General features: G+C 40.7%; 1 protein-coding gene across 1 annotated transcript in view; it reads right to left on the bottom strand.

Moving 5' to 3' along the window:
• Nucleotides 1–20490: 20490 nt before the first annotated feature.
• The window catches only part of LOC129256501 (zinc finger protein GLI3-like), a 69901-nt gene continuing 64910 nt past the window's right edge, over nucleotides 20491–25481 (bottom strand). Inside the window, exons 4-5 of the mRNA XM_054894687.2 lie at nucleotides 22750–22952; nucleotides 20491–20567 (exon numbers count right to left, since the gene is read on the bottom strand). Coding sequence (XP_054750662.2) covers nucleotides 20491–20567; nucleotides 22750–22952 — 280 coding nt within the window. The remainder of the gene's footprint in view (nucleotides 20568–22749; nucleotides 22953–25481) is intronic.

The following is a 25481-nucleotide window of genomic DNA, read 5'->3' as shown; positions in this document are numbered from 1 at the left end:
CGCTGTTTCCCCCGCACGCACATCATAAGTGCCGCCGCACAACTAGCGAACAATCACTCCTGAAGACGGACAGTCAACCTGCCGAAACGTCAAGTCTACTCGCCTGCTCCTGCTACCACTCTAATCACCGACTCAAGCCATCCTTCTCTCAACTACTCAAGCCTGCCGACCTCTCAGCTTTCCTCTCCTTCTGGTTTACAGTCCTTTTAAGGACTACAAAAATAACACTCTACTTTCAAACCTCCACTTTCTCGCATTTCTAATTCTATCCACTTTTCTTATCTCAGTCCTTCGAGGACTTTACACATCAGTCAGTAAGCAAGTCCAAAAAAGTTCTTTCATCCAGGTAATATTCATGACTAGAGAGATTTTGCATATTTAATGAGCTTGGTGTGGACCAAAACACCTCTTTTCATTTGGTCATTGCTGCTCTAATTATACATCAAATTTCCTTATTTTTGCATCATTGTAAAGAAGAAAAATCATTCTTTCAGGTCATGCGTTTAGATTTATTCAAAGATTTTGTCATGCTGGTGAAACTTTTGATCTAAAATATGCAACAAAATGATCATTTTCACCTGACTAAAGTTGTTATTTTTACACTTTATTTTTGCTTGAGCCCAAATGATTTTTAGATCATGATAAAGCCGAATATTTATGCTTTATAGGTTTCAAAACAAGAATTGGTTTAATCAGGTCAAGATCACACTTTTCATTGGCGAAGTACATTAAGCAGCTTGAAAACAAGAATACTGCACTCTGATTGGTCGAAGAGACCACACACCCAACGTATCCAGTACTGGGTTCACGACAAGGTCACACTTAGTATGTGGTTATCTCATCAAATTACCCGCGGTTGTGGTTTTGAAGCCTTATCCAGCCAATCAGAAGACTAGATTTCATGCTACTCCAAAATTTTAGAAATCTCTTCTTAAACCTTGGTGGGAAAAGTGTGATCTTGACCCGACTAAAAGGTGCCACATATTAAGAGTGACATTGTGAGAAAGTAAAGAACTTCAGCTTTGTGATGATATAGATATCTTCGAGGCTCGAAATAAAAAGTTTTGCACAAATTGCAAAAGAAAACAGAGGAAGAAAATTTAGTTTTGATGCACTTTTTCATGCCTGAAATTCACTTATTTCTCAAAATATTTTATACAAAATAAATGACCAATGTGAAAAAGTAACATTGACTCTATCTGATAGTGCAATGATATCTAATTTAAATTGAGGTTAAAGAAGGTACATTCTTAGAGAAAATCTCATGAATCACAAGATTTTTCAAGGAGGAGGATTCAGCCACGAGATGATTTGGATGAATCTGGCATACTTGGTCATTAGCATGGGGACCTGAAGTCTGAATGACATGGTGTACCCTAAACCTCTTCTGTGAAATTCACATTAATGTATCATTATTTCTCCTTTTACTGATTAAACTCAATTAATTCAATCTTCTTTATGGTCAGAATAAAGTCCCCAATGATTTCCATTGAAGAAACAATTAAAAAAGTCGAAAAACAAAACTTTACATAAGAAATTTAGAAAACAATAAAATACATATGAAAATAATTGTGATATTGAAATACATTTGATCAGTATCCTATAAAAAGTCTGAACAAAATTGATTATTTTAGGGGCATTATTTAGTTAATTAGAGCGAACTTTAGATTTTAATTATAAATTAGCATAATTAATCAGAAATAAGATTTCTTAAAGAATTAGATCTTACATTTACATTATGCCATGGGCAAAACATGTGCCTATTTTTGTTGCGATCATGCGACCAATGGCCAAGATCATAAGGAGGGGGTTGAATCAGCCCCCCCCCCCACTCGGACTTCTTCGGGCATTGAAATAGCCCAGTCTTTTTTAGGGTTGGCCATGTCCAATGTCTACGTAGCAGGAGCTTTATGCAAACAGTGCATAGTAATGATGCATTAAGGACCTTCTTGGGACCTACTAACAGCTCCACTGACATACTATAGACACAGCAGACATAGAAAGAACGTAGCAACAACCCTAACCATGTCTACTGGGTAGCCACCATGTCTACTGAGCAGCCAACTTCCACTTAAGACCTCTGGAGTACGAATGAAAAAGGTGTTGACCTGCAGCATTTTTTTTTTACATGATGGAGACGTAAGTACGAGTCGCAATCTGCTTCGATGTAGCAGGAACTCTTTCGACACCGTGCAGAGCGCGCCTGCACACATAATAAACTCAGTGGGAACACCACCAAAGCGACATGAAAGGACATGGCACGGGATGATTTCAAATTTTTCTATAACAATTAAGTTGGCGCTACGTCCAAGGCATATTTTTCTTCTGAATTTCAACAATGTAGTGGGAATTTCCTCTGGTGTAAAGGGGACATTATAAGCAAGATAGATTGACTAGCATATAGTTATTGATTTAAATCAGATACCTGAGGGGAGTGGTCCTGATACTCTGAAGCCTTCTTAGGATGATTGTTGTCGTGGGTAAGACTAGAATGAGGATCAGGAACTACCCCACCCTGCTGGCTGTGAGCTCTTGCTAATAATGTAGCCATAGCAGGATGTTGGGGAGGGGGTACATTCGTTGGTAGGTACCCCATCCCAGTTAGTCCCCTGCATAGAAAGTAACACAAAAATCAAAAGGAGAAGATAGTTCTGATAATCAAAATATAACACATGATAAATATGAACTTTTCTGTATTGGGATTTTTTCTGGCTGCTGTTCATACAAATTACTATTGGTTTTTATCCCAGTGATAGTTTTCTGGGGGCTATAAAAAAAAAAATTTAGGGCAATTTTGAACAATTAAGGAGCTAACATGCCCTCAGCCAACTGCTACTACATGCAATGAAACCAAACAAGGGTCATCAAGAAGTGGAACGCCTCTGGGCCGATTCCATACGTGTCGTGCGGGACATTTTGACATTTCTAGTTTCCTAGCCAAATGCTTGAGCAATAAAATATTTTTTTTTGTCAATGAAGCTATAGTGGGTAGTCATGTGAAAAACTAATAACCAACACAAAAAAATTGATTATGGGTGAAAATGTTGTGTGTCATACGGGATGCAGAAATGTCATGTACGGCACGCAACATTTTTAAGCTCTAATTCACCTATGGACAGCATATTTTTGTTGGTTGTCAGTTTTTTGCATTTCTACCCATTAGTACTTTAATATTACCACAAAGCAAATTGAAGTTCTTCGTTCGTTTGGACAGCAGGTTGAAAAATGTTGTGAAAATGGCCAATTTTTCTAGCATGGAATCGCCCTCTGGCAGTCTCGCCTGCATTACGCAATTCGATAAAGCAGCAGTGCTGACTTTGAAAACAGCTATTGAATAATTATTCACCAAAGAAAACACTCATATGATAATAAAATACTATGTCCATTGACCCAAAACGACCTTTGACCATGATCATGTGATCTAAGATGTGTGCAAAACAATCATTTACCCTTTATTACCTTATGTCTATGTTTCATGAACTACATCCATAAAAGTTATGATGCCAATTCAACAAATACCCCCAACATGACCAAAGTCCATTGACCCTAAATGACCTTTGACCTTGGTCATGTGACCTGAAACTCGCACAGGATGTTTACTGATACTTAATTGTTTTTCTTTCTCTTTCTCTCTCACACCCCCTCCCTCTCTCTCCCACCAGCCCTCACCCTCTCACTCTCTCTCCTCTCTCTTTTACTCTCCCCCTTTCTCATTCCTTCTCTTCTATTTTTCATTTCACCTTTGTTTGTACCATCTCTCCCTTCTTTTATTTCTACCTCTCTTTTCTCAACTGCTTTAGTTCCCGTTTTTTCTTCTACATACTGTACTTCTTTATAATAATTTCATGCTTGTTTTAATATTTTGATTCGGGGTAATCATAGTAATGTATTGTATATGCTATTATGTTAATATAATCTATGTTATTTATGTATGCCCTGCTTGTTCTGTTACTCAGATATGTCCTGGGCGTTCCTTTCTTCTATGTTTGTATATATTTTATTCCTTTGTTTGAACGATTTGAATGTTAATAAAGTGATGAATTACTACTTATGTATAAGTTTTATTAACTAGATTCATAAACTTTCAAAGTTACGATAGTAATTCAACAAATACCCCAACATGGCCAAAGTTCATTGATCCTAAATGACCTTAATCATGTGACCTGAAAGTCGCACAGGATGTTCAGTGATACTTCATTGCTCTTATGTGTAAGTCTTAATGAACTAGTTCCATATAATTTCTAAGTTATGATGACATTTCAAAAGCTTAACATAAGGTTAAGATTTCGATATTGATTCCCCGAACATGGTCTAAGTTCATTGACCCTAAATCACCTTTGACCTTGGTCATGTGACCTTTAACCAAGGTAGGATGTTCAGTAATACTTGATTACCCTTATGTCCAATTTTCATGAACTAGGTCCATATACTTTCTAAGTTAACCTTAGGTTAAGATTTGATGTTGACGCCGCCATCGTCGTCAGAAAAGCTGCACCTATACAGTGCTTATCAAAAACAAGTGGAGCGCCTCTGGCAGTCTCACCTGCATCGTGCGATTCAATAGAGCAGCAGAGCTGACTTTGAAAACTACTTTAAAATAATTATTCACAAAAAAACATTTATATGATGATACAATACTACGTTCATTGACAATAAATGACATTTGACCTTGATCATGCAACCAAAGACTTGTCAGTGATTCTAGATTACCCCTATATCCACATTTGATAAACTATATCTATAAACTTTGAAAGTTATGACAGCAATCTAATGATTACCTCCTAATGGCCAAAGTTCAATTACCTTAAATGACCTTTGACTTTGGTCATGTTACCTGAAACTTGCACAGGATGTTCAGTGATACTTGATTACTCTTATGAATCAGATTCATACACTTTCAAAGTTATAATGTTAATTCAACAAATACTCCCAACTTGGCCAAAGTTGTTGACCTTAAATGACCTTTGACCTTTATCATGTCACCTGAAACTCGCAAAGAATGTTCAGTGATACTTGATTACTCTTAGGCCAAGTTTCATGAACTAGATCCATATACTTTCTAAGTTAGGATGACATTTCAAAAACTTAACTTTGGTTAAGATTTCAATGTTGACGACGTCGCCACCATCCGAAAAGCGCGCCTATAGTCTCGCTCTGCTGTGCAGGCGAGACAAAAATCACCCGTGTATAGCCCACTTAACTTAATCAGATTGTGAATCCACTTAGCTAAAAAACAAAGTTGATGGTTTGTGGTTGACTGAAAACAGAATGGGTTCAGTAAGCATATACAGTCAGTAGAGGCATCATAAACAAGAGCCATTCTCGAAAGATAGGCCTATATAAACTTCGATAGGCCCTTTGGTGGTTAAAGTTGCAAACTGAACAATTTTAAACAATTCCAATGTGCTAAATCTGATAATACCTGTTCCATAGCATATTTCTCATGTTCTGACCACCAAATTTGCATAAACAAAATGGCTCCCAAACTGACCATTTATGATCTTATTTGTAAAAGATTCCTTCTATTATTAACTTTCATTGTCATGGAACGTGTGGATAATGCGAAGTCCTGCATACTGTATCATTCGTGAAAATTTGCTATTTTTACATTGATTTTGCAATATTATGCGATGAATTGATAAATTCAGCTCATTTATTTCTCATTTTGGTACAGCTAACATTAACAGCATTATGAATAAATATATAAATACATCAAAATATGTCACCACCACAATGTTCGACTCATTCATAATTGGCCTAGGGGTGGTGGCTCAACTTATCCTTAGGCTCAACTTACCCTGCCTTCCCCTAATGTTTCCCTGTCTTCGGTGACCTACCTATGATGTCTTATAAGCTGTTGCTGCAGATGATGAAGATGAGCCAGAGGTGGAACATGGTGATTCCAATTGACAGGACTTACTGTACCAGCAGATAGATGACCGTAAGACCCACTAGCTGCTGAGGAGCTACGAGAGTTGTTCACATATGCTACTAGAGAGTTTGGTGAAGTACGTATCATGGCATTGATATCTATTGATTCATTGAAGAGAGGAGAGATGGAGAGAGCACGCTTTCTACTCATCCGGGCTCCTGGCCTTGGGCTGGAGAATCTAGAACCTGATACAAAGGGAATAGGAGGAGAATTCCTTCAGAAGATAACTTACTTAGCTCCAAAATTTCTTCTCTGAGATTGAAACATTATAACAAGATCAATTTTTTTATCATCTTTATCACATTACAGGATCGACTTCTATCTGAGTTAGTCATTTAAAATATGTTGCCAACCAGCATCATTATGACCTGAAAATCATCTCCACCAGCATAACTATCCCAGATCATCAACAACACCACCAGCATAACTATCCCAGATCAACAACACCACCAGCATAACTATCCCAAATCATCAACAACACCACCAGCATAACTATCCAAGATCAACAACACCACCAGCATTACTATCCCAAATCATCAACAACACCACCTGCATAACTATCCCAAATCATCAACAACACCACCAGCATAACTATCCAAGATCAACAACACCACCAGCATTACTATCCCAGATCATCATCAACACCACCAGCATAACTATCCCAGATCAACAACACCACCAGCATAACTATCCCAGATCATCAACACCACCAGCATAACTATCCCAGATCATCAACACCACCAGCATAACTATCCCAGATCATCAACACCACCAGCATAACTATCCCAGATCATCAACAACACCAGCATAGCTATCCCAGATCATCAACAACACCAGCATAACTATCCCAGATCATCAACACCACCAGCATAACTATCCCAGATCATCAACACCACCAGCATAACTATCCCAGATCATCAACAACACCAGCATAGCTATCCCAGATCATCAACACCACCAGCATAGCTATCCCAGATCATCAACAACACCACCAGCATAACTATCCCAGATCAACAACACCACCAGCATAACTATCCAAGATCACCAACAACACCACCAGCATAACTATCCCAGATCATCAACAACACCAGCATAGCTTTCCCAGATCATCAACAACACCAGCATAGCTTTCCCAGATCATCATCAACACCACCAGCATAACTATCCCAGATCATCAACACCACCACCAGCATAACTATCCCAAATCATCAACAACACCACCAGCATAACTATCCCAAATCATCAACAACACCAGCATAGCTTTCCCAGATCATCAACAACACCACCAGCATAACTATCCAAGATCATCAACAACACCACCAGCATAACTATCCCAGATCATCAACAACACCACCAGCATAACTATCCCAGATCATCAACACCACCACCAGCATAACTATCCCAAATCATCAACAACACCACCAGCATAACTATCCCAAATCATCAACAACACCAGCATAGCTTTCCCAGATCGTCAACAACACCACCAGCATAACTATCCCAGATCATCAACAACACCAGCATAACTATCCCAGATCATCAACACCACCACCAGCATAACTATCCAAGATCATCAACACCACCAGCATAACTATCCAAGATCATCAACAACACCAGCATAACTATCCCAGATCATCAACACCACCAGCATAACTATCCCAGATCATCAACACCAGCATAACTATCCCGGATCAACAACACCACCAGCATTACTATCCCAGATCATCAACACCACCAGCACAACTATCCAAGATCATCAACAACACCACCAGCATAACTATCCCAGATCAACAACACCACCAGCATAACTATCCCAGATCATCAACAACACCACCAGCACAACTATCCAAGATCATCATCAACACCACCAGCATAACTATCCCAGATCATCAACAACACCACCAGCATAACTATCCCAGATCATCAACACCACCAGCATAACTATCCCAGATCATCAACAACACCACCAGCACAACTATCCCAGATCATCAACAACACCACCAGCATAACTATCCCAGATCATCAACACCACCAGCATAACTATCCCAGATCATCAACACCACCAGCATAACTATCCCAGATCATCAACAACACCACCAGCATAACTATCCCAGATCATCAACACCACCAGAATAACTATCCCAGATCATCAACACCACCAGCATAACTATCCCAGATCATCAACACCACCAGCACAACTATCCAAGATCATCAACAACACCACCAGCATAACTATCCCAGATCATCAACACCACCAGCATAACTATCCCAGATCATCAACAACACCACCAGCACAACTATCCAAGATCATCAACAACACCACCAGCATAACTATCCCAGATCATCAACACCACCAGCATAACTATCCCAGATCATCAACAACACCACCAGCACAACTGTCCCAGATCATCAACAACACCACCAGCATAACTATCCCAGATCATCAACACCACCAGCATAACTATCCCAGATCATCAACAACACCACCAGCACAACTATCCCAGATCATCAACAACACCACCAGCATAACTATCCCAGATCAACAACACCACCAGAATAACTATCCCAGATCATCAACAACACCACCAGCATAACTATCCCAGATCATCAACACCACCAGCATAACTATCCCAGATCATCAACACCAGCATAACTATCCCGGATCAACAACACCACCAGCATTACTATCCCAGATCATCAACACCACCAGCACAACTATCCCAGATCATCAACAACACCACCAGCATAACTATCCCAGATCAACAACACCACCAGAATAACTATCCCAGATCATCAACAACACCACCAGCATAACTATCCCGGATCGTCAACACCACCAGCATAGCTGTCCCAGATCATCAACAACACCACCAGCATAACTATCCCAAATCATCAACAACACCACCAGCATAACTATCCCAGATCAACAACACCACCAGCATAACTATCCCAAATCATCAACAACACCACCAGCATAACTATCCCAGATCATCAACAACACCACCAGCATAACTATCCCAGATCATCATCAACACCACCAGCATAACTATCCCAAATCATCAACAACACCACCAGCATAACTATCCCAGATCATCAACACCACCAGCATAACTATCCCAGATCATCAACAACACCACCAGCATAACTATCCCAGATCAACAACAACACCACCAGCATAACTATCCCAGATCATCAACACCACCAGCATAACTATTCCAGATCATCAACAACACCACCAGCATAACTATCCCAGATCATCATCAACACCACCAGCACAACTATCCAAGATCATCAACAACACCACCAGCATAACTATCCCAGATCATCAACACCACCAGCATAACTATCCCAGATCACCAACAACACCACCAGCATAACTATCCCAGATCATCAACACCACCACCAGCATAACTATCCCAGATCAACAACACCACCAGCATAACTATCCAAGATCATCAACAACACCAGCATAACTATCCCAAATCATCAACAACACCACCAGCATAACTATCCCAGATCATCAACACCACCAGCATAACTATCCCAGATCACCAACAACACCACCAGCATAACTATCCCAGATCATCAACACCACCACCAGCATAACTATCCCAGATCAACAACACCACCAGCATAACTATCCAAGATCATCAACAACACCAGCATAACTATCCCAGATCATCAACACCACCACCAGCATAACTATCCCAGATCAACAACACCACCAGCATAACTATCCCAGATCATCAACAACACCAGCATAGCTATCCCAGATCATCAACAACACCAGCATAACTATCCCAGATCATCAACAACACCACCAGCATAACTATCCCAGATCATCAACACCACCAGCATAACTATCCCAGATCATCAACAACACCAGCATAACTATCCCAGATCATCAACAACACCAGCATAACTATCCCAGATCATCAACAACACCAGCATAACTATCCCAGATCATCAACAACACCAGCATAACTATCCCAGATCATCAACAACACCAGCATAACTATCCCAGATCATCAACAACACCAGCATAACTGTCCCAGATCATCAACAACACCAGCATAACTATCCCAGATCATCAACAACACCACCAGCATAACTATCCCAGATCATCAACACCACCAGCATAACTATCCCAGATCATCAACACCACCAGCATAACTATCCCAGATCATCAACACCACCAGCATAACTGTCCCAGATCATCAACAACACCAGCTTAACTATCCCAGATCATCAACAACACCAGCATAACTATCCCAGATCATCAACACCACCAGCATAACTGTCCCAGATCATCAACAACACCAGCATAACTATCCCAGATCATCAACAACACCAGCATAACTATCCCAGATCGACAACACCACCAGCATAACTATCCCAGATCATCAACACCACCAGCATAACTATCCCAGATCATCAACACCACCAGCATAGCTATCCCAGATCATCAACAACACGTCCCAGATCAACAACAACACCAGCATAACTATCCCAGATCGACAACACCACCAGCATAACTATCCCAGATCATCAACAACACCAGCATAACTATCCCAGATCATCAACAACACCACCAGCATAACTATCCCAGATCATCAACACCACCAGCATAACTATCCCAGATCATCAACAACACCAGCATAACTATCCCAGATCATCAACAACACCAGCATAACTATCCCAGATCATCAACACCACCAGCATAACTGTCCCAGATCATCAACAACACCAGCATAACTATCCCAGATCATCAACAACACCAGCATAACTATCCCAGATCATCAACACCACCAGCATAACTGTCCCAGATCATCAACAACACCAGCATAACTATCCCAGATCATCAACAACACCAGCATAACTATCCCAGATCATCAACACCACCAGCATAACTATCCCAGATCATCAACACCACCAGCATAGCTATCCCAGATCATCAACAACACGTCCCAGATCATCAACAACACCAGCATAACTGTCCCAGATCATCAACACCAGCATAACTATCCCAGATCATCAACAACACCAGCATAACTATCCCAGATCATCAACAACACCAGCATAGCTGTCCCAGATCATCAACACCAGCATAACTATCTCAGATCACCAACAACACCAGCATAGCTGTACCAGATCATCAACAACACCACCAGCATAACTGTCCCAGATCATCAACACCAGCATAACTATCCCAGATCAACAACAACACCAGCATAACTATGCCAGATCAACAACAACACCACTATCCCAAATCATCAACAACACCATCATAGCTATCCCAGATCATCAACAACACCAGCATAACTATCCCAGATCATCAACAACACCAGCATAGCTGTCCCAGATCATCAACAACACCAGCATAACTATCCCAGATTATCAACAACACCAGCATAGCTTTCCCAGATCATCAACAACACCAGCATAACTATCCCAGATCATCAACAACACCAGCATAACTATCCCAGATCATCAACAACACCAGCATAACTATCCCAGATCATCAACAACACCAGCATAACTGTCCCAGATCAACAACAACACCATCATAGCTATCCCAGATCATCAACAACACCAGCATAGCTATCCCAGATCATCAACAACACCAGCATAGCTATCCCAGATCATCAACAACACCACCAGCATAACTATCCCAGATCATCAACAACACCAGCATAACTGTCCCAGATCAACAACAACACCAGCATAGCTTTCCCAGATCATCAACAACACCAGCATAGCTGTCCCAGATCATCAACAACACCACCAGCATAACTATCCCAGATCAACAACACCACCAGCATAACTATCCCAAATCATCAACACCACCAGCATAACTGTCCCAGATCATCAACAACACCAGCATAGCTGTCCCAGATCAACAACAACACCAGAATAACTATCCAAGATCATCAACAACACCACACGCATAACTATCCAAGATCATCAACAACACCAGCATAACTATCCCAGATCATCAACAACACCAGCATAACTATCCCAGATCATCAACACCACCAGCATAACTATCCCAGATCATCAACAACACCAGCATAACTGTCCCAGATCATCAACAACACCAGCATAACTATCCCAGATCATCAACAACACCAGCATAACTATCCCAGATCATCAACAACACCAGAATAACTATCCCAGATCATCAACAACACCAGCATAACTATCCCAGATCTTCAACAACACCAGCATAACTATCCCAGATCATCAACAACACCAGCATAACTATCCCAGATCATCAACACCACCAGCATAACTATCCCAGATCATCAACAACACCAGCATAACTGTCCCAGATCATCAACAACACCAGCATAACTATCCCAGATCATCAACAACACCAGCATAACTATCCCAGATCATCAACAACACCAGCATAACTATCCCAGATCATCAACAACACCAACATAACTATCCCAGATCATCAACAACACCAGCATAACTATCCCAGATCATCAACAACACCAGCATAACTATCCCAGATCATCAACAACACCAGTATAACTATCCCAGATCATCAACAACACCAGCATAACTGTCCCAGATCATCAACAACACCAGCATAACTATCCCAGATCATCAACAACACCAGCATAACTATCCCACATCAACAACAACACCAGCATAACTGTCCCAGATCATCAACAACACCAGCATAACAATCCCAGATCATCAACACCACCAGCATAACTATCCAAGATCATCAACAACACCAGCATAACTATCCCAGATCATCAACAACACCAGCATAACTATCCCAGATCATCAACAACACCAGCATAACTATCCCAGATCAACAACACCAGCATAACTATCCCAGATCATCAACAACACCAGCATAACTATCCCAGATCATCAACAACACCAGCATAACTATCCCAGATCAACAACAACACCAGCATAACTGTCCCAGATCATCAACAACACCAGCATAACTATCCCAGATCATCAACAACACCAGCATAACTATCCCAGATCATCAACAACACCAGCATAACTATCCCAGATCATCAACAACACCAGCATAACTATCCCAAATCAACAACACCACCAGCATAACTATCCAAGATCATCAACAACACCACCAGCATAACTATCCCAGATCAACAACACCACCAGCATAACTATCCCAGATCATCAACAACACCACCAGCATAACTATCCCAGATCATCAACAACACCAGCATAACTATCCCAGATCATCAACAACACCAGCATAGCTATCCCAGATCATCAACAACACCAGCATAGCTGTCCCAGATCATCAACAACACCAGCATAACTATCCCAGATCAACAACACCACCAGCATAACTATCCAAGATCAACAACACCACCAGCATAACTGTCCCAGATCATCAACAACACCAGCATAGCTTTCCCAGATCATCAACAACACCACCAGCATAACTATCCCAGATCATCAACACCACCAGCATAACTATCCCAGATCATCAACAACACCAGCATAACTATCCCAGATCATCAACAACACCACCAGCATAACTATCCCAGATCATCAACACCACCAGCATAACTATCCCAGATCATCAACACCACCAGCATAACTATCCCAGATCATCAACACCACCAGCATAACTGTCCCAGATCATCAACAACACCAGCATAACTATCCCAGATCATCAACAACACCAGCATAACTATCCCAGATCATCAACACCACCAGCATAACTGTCCCAGATCATCAACAACACCAGCATAACTATCCCAGATCATCAACAACACCAGCATAACTATCCCAGATCGACAACACCACCAGCATAACTATCCCAGATCATCAACACCACCAGCATAACTATCCCAGATCATCAACACCACCAGCATAGCTATCCCAGATCATCAACAACACGTCCCAGATCAACAACAACACCAGCATAACTATCCCAGATCGACAACACCACCAGCATAACTATCCCAGATCATCAACAACACCAGCATAACTATCCCAGATCATCAACAACACCACCAGCATAACTATCCCAGATCATCAACACCACCAGCATAACTATCCCAGATCATCAACAACACCAGCATAACTATCCCAGATCATCAACAACACCAGCATAACTATCCCAGATCATCAACACCACCAGCATAACTGTCCCAGATCATCAACAACACCAGCATAACTATCCCAGATCATCAACAACACCAGCATAACTATCCCAGATCATCAACACCACCAGCATAACTGTCCCAGATCATCAACAACACCAGCATAACTATCCCAGATCATCAACAACACCAGCATAACTATCCCAGATCATCAACACCACCAGCATAACTATCCCAGATCATCAACACCACCAGCATAGCTATCCCAGATCATCAACAACACGTCCCAGATCATCAACAACACCAGCATAACTGTCCCAGATCATCAACACCAGCATAACTATCCCAGATCATCAACAACACCAGCATAACTATCCCAGATCATCAACAACACCAGCATAGCTGTCCCAGATCATCAACACCAGCATAACTATCTCAGATCACCAACAACACCAGCATAGCTGTACCAGATCATCAACAACACCACCAGCATAACTGTCCCAGATCATCAACACCAGCATAACTATCCCAGATCAACAACAACACCAGCATAACTATGCCAGATCAACAACAACACCACTATCCCAAATCATCAACAACACCATCATAGCTATCCCAGATCATCAACAACACCAGCATAACTATCCCAGATCATCAACAACACCAGCATAGCTGTCCCAGATCATCAACAACACCAGCATAACTATCCCAGATTATCAACAACACCAGCATAGCTTTCCCAGATCATCAACAACACCAGCATAACTATCCCAGATCATCAACAACACCAGCATAACTATCCCAGATCATCAACAACACCAGCATAACTATCCCAGATCATCAACAACACCAGCATAACTGTCCCAGATCAACAACAACACCATCATAGCTATCCCAGATCATCAACAACACCAGCATAGCTATCCCAGATCATCAACAACACCAGCATAGCTATCCCAGATCATCAACAACACCACCAGCATAACTATCCCAGATCATCAACAACACCAGCATAACTGTCCCAGATCAACAACAACACCAGCATAGCTTTCCCAGATCATCAACAACACCAGCATAGCTGTCCCAGATCATCAACAACACCACCAGCATAACTATCCCAGATCAACAACACCACCAGCATAACTATCCCAAATCATCAACACCACCAGCATAACTGTCCCAGATCATCAACAACACCAGCATAGCTGTCCCAGATCAACAACAACACCAGAATAACTATCCAAGATCATCAACAACACCACACGCATAACTATCCCAGATCATCAACAACACCAGCATAACTATCCCAGATCATCAACACCACCAGCATAACTATCCCAGATCATCAACAACACCAGCATAACTGTCCCAGATCATCAACAACACCAGCATAACTATCCCAGATCATCAACAACACCAGCATAACTATCCCAGATCATCAACAACACCAGAATAACTATCCCAGATCATCAACAACACCAGCATAACTATCCCAGATCTTCAACAACACCAGCATAACTATCCCAGATCATCAACAACACCAGCATAACTATCCCAGATCATCAACACCACCAGCATAACTATCCCAGATCATCAACAACACCAGCATAACTGTCCCAGATCATCAACAACACCAGCATAACTATCCCAGATCATCAACAACACCAGCATAACTATCCCAGATCATCAACAACACCAGCATAACTATCCCAGATCATCAACAACACCAACATAACTATCCCAGATCATCAACAACACCAGCATAACTATCCCAGATCATCAACAACACCAGCATAACTATCCCAGATCATCAACAACACCAGTATAACTATCCCAGATCATCAACAACACCAGCATAACTGTCCCAGATCATCAACAACACCAGCATAACTATCCCAGATCATCAACAACACCAGCATAACTATCCCACATCAACAACAACACCAGCATAACTGTCCCAGATCATCAACAACACCAGCATAACAATCCCACATCATCAACACCACCAGCATAACTATCCAAGATCATCAACAACACCAGCATAACTATCCCAGATCATCAACAACACCAGCATAACTATCCCAGATCATCAACAACACCAGCATAACTATCCCAGATCAACAACACCAGCATAACTATCCCAGATCATCAACAACACCAGCATAACTATCCCAGATCATCAACAACACCAGCATAACTATCCCAGATCAACAACAACACCAGCATAACTGTCCCAGATCATCAACAACACCAGCATAACTATCCCAGATCATCAACAACACCAGCATAACTATCCCAGATCATCAACAACACCAGCATAACTATCCCAGATCATCAACAACACCAGCATAACTATCCCAAATCAACAACACCACCAGCATAACTATCCAAGATCATCAACAACACCACCAGCATAACTATCCCAGATCAACAACACCACCAGCATAACTATCCCAGATCATCAACAACACCACCAGCATAACTATCCCAGATCATCAACAACACCAGCATAACTATCCCAGATCATCAACAACACCAGCATAGCTATCCCAGATCATCAACAACACCAGCATAGCTGTCCCAGATCATCAACAACACCAGCATAACTATCCCAGATCAACAACACCACCAGCATAACTATCCAAGATCAACAACACCACCAGCATAACTGTCCCAGATCATCAACAACACCAGCATAGCTTTCCCAGATCATCAACAACACCACCAGCATAACTATCCCAGATCATCAACACCACCAGCATAACTATCCCAGATCATCAACAACACCAGCATAACTATCCCAGATCATCAACAACACCACCAGCATAACTATCCCAGATCATCAACACCACCAGCATAACTATCCCAGATCATCAACAACACCAGCATAACTATCCAAGATCATCAACAACACCAGCATAACTATCCAAGATCATCAACAACACCAGCATAACTATCCCAGATCATCAACACCACCAGCATAACTATCCCAGATCATCAACAACACCAGCATAACTATCCCAGATCATCAACAACACCAGCATAGCTGTCCCAGATCATCAACAACACCATCATAGCTATCCCAGATCATCAACAACACCACCAGCATAACTATCCCAGATCATCAACAACACCAGCATAACTATCCCAGATCATCAACAACACCAGCATAACTATCCCAGATCATCAACAACACCACCAGCATAACTATCCCAGATCATCAACAACACCACCAGCATAACTATCCCAGATCATCAACAACACCAGCATAACTATCCCAGATCATCAAAAACACCACCAGCATTACTATCCCAGATCATCAACAACACCACCAGCATTACTATCCCAGATCAACAACACCACCAGCATAACTATCCAAGATCAACAACACCACCATCATAGCTATCCCAGATCATCAACAACACCACCAGCATAACTATCCCAGATCATCAACACCACCAGCATAACTATCCCAGATCATCAACAACACCACCAGCATAACTATCCCAGATCATCAACACCACCAGCATAACTATCCCAGATCATCAACAACACCAGCATAACTATCCAAGATCATCAACAACACCAGCATAACTATCCAAGATCATCAACAACACCAGCATAACTATCCCAGATCATCAACACCACCAGCATAACTATCCCAGATCATCAACAACACCAGCATAACTATCCCAGATCATCAACAACACCAGCATAGCTGTCCCAGATCATCAACAACACCATCATAGCTATCCCAGATCATCAACAACACCACCAGCATAACTATCCCAGATCATCAACAACACCAGCATAACTATCCCAGATCATCAACAACACCAGCATAACTATCCCAGATCATCAACAACACCACCAGCATAACTATCCCAGATCATCAACAACACCACCAGCATAACTATCCCAGATCATCAACAACACCAGCATAACTATCCCAGATCATCAACAACACCACCAGAATTACTATCCCAGATCATCAACAACACCACCAGCATTACTATCCCAGATCAACAACACCACCAGCATAACTATCCAAGATCAACAACACCACCATCATAGCTATCCCAGATCATCAACAACACCACCAGCATAACTATCCCAGATCATCAACACCACCAGCATAACTATCCCAGATCATCAACAACACCACCAGCATAACTATCCCAGATCATCAACAACACCAGCATAGCTGTCCCAGATCATCAACAACACCAGCATAACTATCCAAAATCAACAACACCACCAGCATAACTATCCCAGATCATCAACAACACCAGCATAGCTATCCCAGATCATCAACAACACCACCAGCATAACTATCCCAGATCAACAACACCACCAGCATAACTATCCCAGATCAACAACACCACCAGCATAACTATCCAAGATCATCAAGAACACCACCAGCATAACTATCCCAGATCATCAACACCACCAGCATAACTATCCCAGATCAACAACACCACCAGCATAACTATCCCAGATCAACAACACCACCAGCATAACTATCCCAGATCATCAACAACACCAGCATAGCTATCCCAGATCATCAACAACACCACCAGCATAACTATCCCAGATCAACAACACCACCAGCATAACTATCCAAGATCATCAAGAACACCACCATCATAACTATCCAAGATCATCAACAACACCAGCATAACTATCCCAGATCATCAACACCACCAGCATAACTATCCCAGATCATCAACAACACCAGCATAGCTATCCCAGATCATCAACAACACCAGCATAACTATCCAAGATCATCAACAACACCAGCATAACTATCCAAGATCATCAACAACACCAGCATAACTATCCAAGATCATCAACAACACCACCAGCATAGCTATCCCAGATCATCAACAACACCAGCATAACTATCCAAGATCATCAACAACACCAGCATAACTATCCAAGATCATCAACAACACCAGCATAACTATCCAAGATCATCAACAACACCAGCATAACTATCCAAGATCATCAACAACACCAGCATAACTATCCAAGATCATCAACAACACCACCAGCATAGCTATCCCAGATCATCAACAACACCACCAGCATAACTATCCCAGATCAACAACACCACCAGCATAACTATCCAAGATCATCAACAACACCACCAGCATAACTATCCCAGATCATCAACAACACCAGCATAGCTATCCCAGATCATCAACAACACCACCAGCATAACTGTCCCAGATCATCAACAACACCAGCATAGCTATCCCAGATCATCAACAACACCAGCATAACTATCCCAGATCATCAACAACACCAGCATAGCTATCCCAGATCATCAACAACACCAGCATAGCTATCCCAGATCATCAACAACACCAGCATAACTATCCCAGATCATCAACAACACCAGCATAACTATCCCAGATCATCAACAACACCAGCATAACTATCCCAGATCATCAACAACACCACCAGCATAACTATCCCAGATCAACAACACCACCAGCATAACTATCCAAGATCATCAAGAACACCACCATCATAACTATCCAAGATCATCAACAACACCAGCATAACTATCCCAGATCATCAACACCACCAGCATAACTATCCCAGATCATCAACACCACCAGCATAACTATCCCAGATCATCAACAACACCAGCATAGCTATCCCAGATCATCAACACCACCAGCATAGCTATCCCAGATCATCAACAACACCACCAGCATAACTATCCCAGATCAACAACACCACCAGCATAACTATCCAAGATCATCAACAACACCACCAGCATAACTATCCCAGATCATCAACAACACCAGCATAGCTATCCCAGATCATCAACAACACCAGCATAGCTATCCCAGATCATCAACAACACCAGCATAGCTATCCCAGATCATCAACAACACCAGCATAGCTATCCCAGATCATCAACAACACCACCAGCATAACTGTCCCAGATCATCAACAACACCAGCATAGCTATCCCAGATCATCAAGAACACCAGCATAACTATCCCAGATCATCAACAACACCAGCATAACTATCCCAGATCATCAACAACACCAGCATAGCTATCCCAGATCATCAACAACACCAGCATAGCTATCCCAGATCATCAACAACACCAGCATAACTATCCCAGATCATCAACAACACCAGCATAACTATCCCAGATCATCAACAACACCAGCATAACTATCCCAGATCATCAACAACACCAGCATAGCTATCCCAGATCATCAACAACACCAGCATAGCTATCCCAGATCATCAACAACACCAGCATAACTATCCCAGATCATCAACAACACCACCAGCATAACTGTCCCAGATCATCAACAACACCACCAGCATAACTATCCAAGATCATCAACACCACCAGCATAGCTATCCCAGATCATCAACACCACCAGCATAACTATCCCAGATCATCAAGAACATGGTCACCAATTACCTTCAACTGAACTGAAGTCCAATGCTGGATGATCGATGCTGCCTGCAGTACTGGGTGGATGTAGGTCTGTTGATATACCATGACTAAATGAAAGCTGAGGAATGTAACTACTACCAGGGTTGGCTTGTGACCCGAAATCAACACCTAAACATAAAGAAGCTATCTAATAACCACCTCCACTTCTAAACATTTCATTCTGATTTATTTCATTATTTCAAAAAATAATAAATCATCTAATTATCAACAACGAAAAATCTTTGAAAGTATCTATATTATTAAAAAATAATCTGCAAAAACTTTTTCTATGTACATGTAATGAGAACATCCTTTCTCTCATCCATAAAGTGGGTGAATATAGGAAACTTCAGGAGGGAACGGGGAAAAAATTACATTTTCAAATACAACATTTTTTTCTCATCAACAACTAACCACTTTCCCCATTGTTTTGTTTATAAAATGTGAAGGTTAGCAATGGAAATAGGCATGAGGGGATTCTTCATGAAAGATGCATTTTGCAATGATGCCTTAGCCCCCATCACAATTATTCAAAATCAGCAGGAATCAAGCAGAAGCTGGAATGAAATAAATGTTTAAAAAATCTAGAAATTTTTGGAACTTATGAATTCACCAAATTGGAGTTGAAAGTCAGAAAATTGACCAGGTGATTCATCATACACTAGTCAAAATGAACCGCAATGGAGTCAGATTGATAATTCGTGCTACATTCTTGGACATTCTAGTGCTGTTGTCGGTAAGCCTCATATCGACATTGATGTCGACGTACGAAGGATTTTCAATGTTTCCGACATGTCGACATGCACGCACCCACATCGACATGTAAACATGAAATAAAAAGGGGTCTAGCCCAAGTCACCAGTGTAAAGCTTACCTGAAAAGTTAAAAGCATTTATACAATTCGGCCAAATTGGCCAAAATATGAGCAAAATAAGTATTTTCCAAATTGCCCCCAAACCAGCCGTCTTTGCTCTGAGGTGTCTTCTAGCATTGATTATCAATTGGCGCAATTGAAAGGTTTATTCAGCTTAGCAACGCATTAAATTAATAAAGAATACCTGCGAGCTGCGCAGCAGCAGAAATACGTCAGTGCTGTGCGGGGGCCTAGCCCAACGATCATCTGATCTAGATCTGTGCAGTGCGCTAGCGAGCAGCATTTACGTTCACCGTAACCATGCAATATGTGTTTTGATGATACGCTGCACCTCAATGTATTACTTTTCACATAGACGTGAGCAGCAGCGAACAAGTGTTTTCGTAAAAGTTGTGACCACTGTAATTGAGCGCTTACTTCATTTCACGAAGTCACAGAAAACTTGCCTTCCTTCATTTGGAGATCGTTGCAAGGATCGCCACAGAAGTGGTACTGAAATTATCGATCGATTTTTATTAATTTCTATTGTCAAATTGAGGAGCTTGCATTTGCAGCACATGTGCACCAGGGTATAATACGCAATGATCACTGTTGCAATGGGTGATTCTCAAATTGGCTCCGAGTGAGACTGCGCAATGCTTTCGAGACCGGATCATGGTACAAAGACTTGATTCTCCAGAATAAATGTGTATTAAATGGGCGATTTTGAAAGTGAAATCACTCTAGCTTAGTCGAAATATGTTTTCCTGAACTGAGCCTGTATAGACCTAGATCTAGTTTGGGGATATCACTCATGTCAAGGTAAATACATTAGATTGAGAGAGTGGTATGTGCCACGATCGAATAATTGTTACTAAGTTAAAAAACGTTAGGAAGCCTAAATTACGGTCCCTTTTCCATGTCGACATTGTCCATGTCGGGATTAATTTTTAAGCGACATGTCGACATGGAATTTTGTTCCCGACAACAGCACTAGGACATTCTAGGCGCATTCTAAATATTCTGACGGCATTGTGAGTGTATTCAAAATATTTTCGTCATTTCTTTTGGCCGTCCCGAAGGTTTTGGTCATGTTCAAAACATTCGAGGGGTATTTTCGAACGGTGTTCGAAGTAGACTTACACGACCAACTGGTGGTTGAACAATATTCCTTTCATTCCGGCCAATTCTGCTTGATTTAGAATAAGTGTGATGGGGGCTTTAAACAAAATGAAGAAATTCTGTGGCAAATTCAGTCTCAACCAATCAAACTACACTATTTCACTTACAATAAAGTAATTTTCTGCTGGCAATCAATTGGAAGTTAAAATGAAATGGGGCATGGGGCACTCATTTTGCTTGATCTTGGTTTTCACTGACCTGAATTTGAGCCTGTGGGACTAATGCCTCTGGCATGTGATAACATGGAGAGGGCTGGACTACCATGAAGATGATCTACGTATGGAGGTACAGCATAGTAAGGATAGATAGGACTCTCAGCAAGGCTACCCAAACCACTACGCTGAGGTGTGAGACGGATTAATGATACATCAGAAAGTACTGGACTACTGCCAGGGGTGTGGCTGAAAGAAAGAAAGAAAAAAAGAATAACACTAGAATGAAATAACTTTAACCTCAAAAAATCATCTCCTTCATCACTTATCCATAAGAATCCTCTTTACTCAATTTTGTTTAATAAAGACATTAATATAATAGTTATTGTTATATTGTTGGTGTCACTGTTGAGAAATTACATGAGAGCTAAGAAATAATACAACATTGATAACGTAATTAAGGAAAGAATTTACCCATCAGATTGAATACTCATTTACCCATCAGATTGAATACTCATAAGAACATTTCTTCTTTTCGCTGATGTGGTTTACGGTACACCATGTGGAGTGTTATAGAAACAGTGGATAGAAGAAGAGAAGAAATGGATAGGCGAGAAAGTGGAGATTTGAGAGTAGAGTATTCTTTCTTGAAAGTAGTCCTGAAAAGGACTGTAAACCAGGAAAAATTGATGAGTTGACCACATCAGCGATTGTACATGCCACCAACATGCAACCATGCAAACCTTCAAACAACATATGTCTTCTTTTATCGACAGCCTGTAATTTCTCAGCAATTACACAATTTCTTCTAGAATCCTTTGGCACATATTTTTAATGCAAACAGAAACTTATGTACTCATTTTATGTCATTTTGTGTGAATTCCTTTTGAAACCGTTATTAGAACTGGCATTTATCTATAGCACATTATCTTGGAAATAGACACATTAGCTTCCAAGTAAGTTGCTTGAGGGCCATTGCATGCCACACATTCGTAGGTTTGATCATAGCACTTTAAGGTCAATCTGGGTGAGAACAATCATTCCTTAGCCTTGAATTGGAGACCAGCATGGGAACTTTAAACCCATAGGTTCTTTGATCATTCCTCATGTTTTAATACAGCACCGCAATGCTGCAATGTTGTTATATATAAGTAAAATTGTAAGAGCAATTACATTCATTTATTTAGTTATTTCCTCTTTAAAGGAGAATGAAACCCTTGGAGCAAGTTAGCTTTTGTGAAAGCAGAAAAATCAAAGAATAAGATCAACAAAACTTTGAGTAAAATAGGACTAGCAATAAAAGAGTTATGAGCATTTGAATGTCGAGATCACTAATGCTATGGAGATCCCCCCATTGGCAATGCGACCAAGATCTGTGATGTCACACACGTACAACTCTCCCATTCGGACACTGAAAATATACCCCAAAACATCTCTTTTTGCTCATTCTAATCATATGACAAACGATTCATCAATGATATAAATAATGTTGTGAAACCTCTGTACTTGTCATCTCATAAAGAAAACACCTAACCTTGTGATAGACTCTATAAAAGTGAGAATATAAGTGAAATAAGTACTAAAGTAATGAGGGAGTTGTACGTGTGTGATATCACAGATCTTGGTCGCATTGCCGATGGGAGGATCTACATGGCACTAGTGATCTCAATATTCAAATGCTCATAACTTTCTTATTATTCGTTCAATCTTCCTCAAACTTTCAACAATATGTTTCTTTGATTTTTCTCTTTGATATGGATTCAGCTAGTTTCAAGGGTTTCATTCTCCTTTAAGAATATTCATAGCATATAATAATTAAGAATATCCCAAAATGTCTCAGTAAAGCTTTGTTAGGCATGTCTATTTAAAGGGGAATCCAGCCTTGGCCATACAATGTTGTGTTGGGAAGGAGAAAAATAAATTAAAGAGAATAGTGAAAGTTTGAAAGAAATCGGACAAGCAATAAGAAAGTTGTAGCTGCTTTAAAATTGAGATCACTAATACTATGTAGATTTCAAATTGGCAATTGGGTAAGTAAATTATGACAAGGGGCAAGGACAACTTTCCCATAGGCCATGTACTTTATTATCAGGGATTTGTGGTTTTCTCCTAAGTACCCATTCCCCTGGGGCAGTAATCTAAATATAACCCAGGTAGTATATTGTTTTATGTCCTCATGAAAGAAAAATATAATTTGAAATAAAACTTCTTGGAAAAATGACATTTTAGCCATAATATGTATTGGAGTACATGGAAGAGTAGTCCTTGCCTTACATCACTATGACATCCCATATGCGGCCAATTTGAAGTCTCCATGGGTAAAGTGATTACCAATATTTACAAATTTTAAAAATTCATAACTTTATTGTTGTTTGTCCAATTTTGTTCAAACTTTCACCTATCAACTTGTTTGATTTTTCTTTTCCTTATAAATACAAGATTTTATTTGGGTTGGATTCCCCTTTAATAGGCTGAGTAATCTTAGCTATTTCTGGAATGTAGACGATAGAGCCTGCCTGCAGTGACAAGAACAATAGGATTAGCTATGTTGTTTACATTGTTAATTTCACTGAGGTCATTCTAGAGTCTTCTAGAAGTGAACTGTTCCAGAAAGAAGGATAATGTTCTTTTTAAAGTCAATACTAGAAGCTTCCAGAATAGTGGAAATTTATATGTATAAGCTGGCAGTTTCTTCATCACATCAGATCAGATCATCACACCAGACTTTATGTCAGAGCATAGTTTATTTCCAACTGGAATACAACATTAATCTTCTGT

Source organism: Lytechinus pictus, chromosome 3 (assembly GCF_037042905.1).
Source record: "Lytechinus pictus isolate F3 Inbred chromosome 3, Lp3.0, whole genome shotgun sequence".
NCBI lineage: Eukaryota > Metazoa > Echinodermata > Echinoidea > Temnopleuroida > Toxopneustidae > Lytechinus > Lytechinus pictus.
The sequence above is the reverse complement of the archived record's forward strand: the minus strand, read 5'-3'. Positions and strand labels throughout refer to the sequence as shown.